This window comes from Rhagoletis pomonella, unplaced genomic scaffold (genome assembly GCF_013731165.1).
Source record: "Rhagoletis pomonella isolate Grant_MI unplaced genomic scaffold, Rhpom_1.0 Rhpom_scaffold_10909, whole genome shotgun sequence".
In the NCBI taxonomy this organism is placed as follows: domain Eukaryota; kingdom Metazoa; phylum Arthropoda; class Insecta; order Diptera; family Tephritidae; genus Rhagoletis; species Rhagoletis pomonella.
This window is the reverse complement of record NW_023469437.1, coordinates 3,312-5,404: the sequence shown is the minus strand read 5'-3', so window position 1 is coordinate 5,404 and position 2,093 is coordinate 3,312. Positions and strand designations below refer to the sequence as shown.

The 2,093-nt window shown below is 38.8% G+C and overlaps 1 protein-coding gene across 1 annotated transcript; it reads right to left on the bottom strand.

Annotated features, from left to right (window-relative positions):
* Window positions 1-5: 5 nt before the first annotated feature.
* LOC118756573 (39S ribosomal protein L4, mitochondrial-like) lies at window positions 6-1,853 on the bottom strand (the record flags this gene model as incomplete). Its single annotated transcript, XM_036491328.1, has 3 exons — window positions 1,749-1,853; window positions 97-721; window positions 6-36 (listed from the first exon to the last, which is right to left on the bottom strand). Coding segments are annotated over exons 1-3 (657 nt in total), but the record flags the coding sequence as incomplete, so codon positions are not given.
* Between the last annotated feature and the right edge of the window lie 240 nt (window positions 1,854-2,093).

Genomic DNA, 2,093 nt, shown 5'->3' with positions numbered 1-2,093 from the left:
GTAGCATAGCAGATGTTCTCCGGGAAAATGTCCTCTCTGAAATTATACCCAAATTTTAATTATCTATGATCAAATTACTGGAAATGTTTCTCGTGCCTGTCTACAATTAGCATGGATGGCCCCCAGTTGCGCTCTTTTATCAACTCCTTAATGAAATTTGGATCACGCGTGGGTATCTCAACATTATCAATTATATGGAGATCATCTTGCGCCAATTTTACGCTAAGTGTTGCCGTCAATCCCATTACCCGCTTATAGAATGGCAGCATATAGAAATGTGTGGTAGGTGATCGTGGACCGTGCGCAACACCACCACCACGAAATAGCGGTGAGCGAATGGAACCATGTCGCGCACGACCCATACCTTTTTGTGGCCAAGGCTTCCGTCCACCGCCACGTACTTCTGCGCGCGTTTTAGTATTAGCAAAGCTTACATAACGATATTTACGCTGCCATTCTATGTTCTCTTGTATGACATCGACGCGGGGTTGGGCTGCGAACACGTCGGGATGTAAATCTATAAGTCCCAATTTGCGCTCCTCCACTGCATCTATGTTCTCAATCCAAGCTTGTCGCGTTGCCGACCGGTACATTGGTTCATATTGCGTCCAGTTTTGTGGTAATATGAGCGGTGCCACAGGCTTTATCGGCTTCGTTACTTCTGGTTCTTCCTTGGCGGCTTCGTGCGTGGCACGGATTGCAATGCCGCGCAGCGAGGGCACTAAAATAAATTTAGTTTTATTTAACAAATTCAACATTTTTTTTTATACAAAAGTTAACAAAAACGGGGAAAATGTAAATTGAAAAGCGTGACACAAACACAGCTGTTTTTATTTTGACATTTCTTAGCCTACGAAAAGTGGGTGGTATAAAAACAAAAAAAGCGAAGTGGAAAAATACAAAGTTGATTTTATGGAACGATTTTATGGGTACTTTGTCTTAAGCCGAGAATGTCTTTAGCAATACAAAAATTAGGGTACGTTCACACAAAAGCGCGGCCGAGATAAGCGAAGCCGTTCCGTGGTGAGCTTTCAAATTGCTGTAGCTATATGAAAGTGTTCATACAGCAATCCTTTTCAGAAGCGTTAAGGCCAAAACACAATAGCGCAGTGGCAGTGGCAGTGACAGTTTTTAAAATCAGCTGTTACTGCTAATATTGGCAGTCAATAGGTTCGTTCGCGTAGCTGTTAATTGTTCATTTTTAACCAAAACTTACAAGTTTTTGCGTTCGCGTACGCAAAAAACTTGCAAAGTAGGGGAAATTGAGAGAGCAAAGTGACATTTCATTTTGAGGGGAAGCTGCTGGTTTCTGCTGGAAAAATTTTTGCCAACAGCAATTTGCCAAAAGGAAAACAGCTGATCAAAAACAGCTGGTTGGCATTTACGCAAATCACAAAATTGAATTTGATGGTTTGGAAGTTAAAAATTACAAAATGCGACTAATTAAACTTGTAAGAAGTAAGTAGTTATTTGTTTAATCAATAAACTGGGGTGGGCTTTAGTAGTCAGCCGCACCTTGTGTTTTAAGAAAACCAGGTGGAATTAACAAATGAAACTTGGTCAGGATGTTAAGGGAGGTATCCTCTAAAACATGTATAACTAAAAAATATAAATAATATCATTGTTTATAAGTTATTTGTTGTTAAAATTTCTTAAGTTGTTCCACTTGGTTTCCTTAACAAAAAAGCATTTGTGCATACTTTTATATATATAAATGCACATAACACTGTACTTAATACTTTACACACTTTTCTTTTAGTTTATCTTGTACATAAACCACTTTAATTAAACTTTTATGGACTTGTAAATTACATTGAATTTCACGCATATTTACAATAACACATGGTTGCAAACTGACACATAACATGTGTTGCCATATTGTACAAAACAATACATACAAAGAAGGCAATGATTAAAAAGGAATACAGGGGAAATCAATACAAAAGAAAATGTTCAGCTCCTTTTCTTCGCAAAACAGAAAGGAGAATTCTATTGCCTGAGGGTTATAATCCCTAAGTGCGGCCGAAGGCCGCCTACGCAGAAAGGTGTTCTCTGCAAAAGGTGTTCAGCTCCTTTTCTTCGCAAAACAGAAA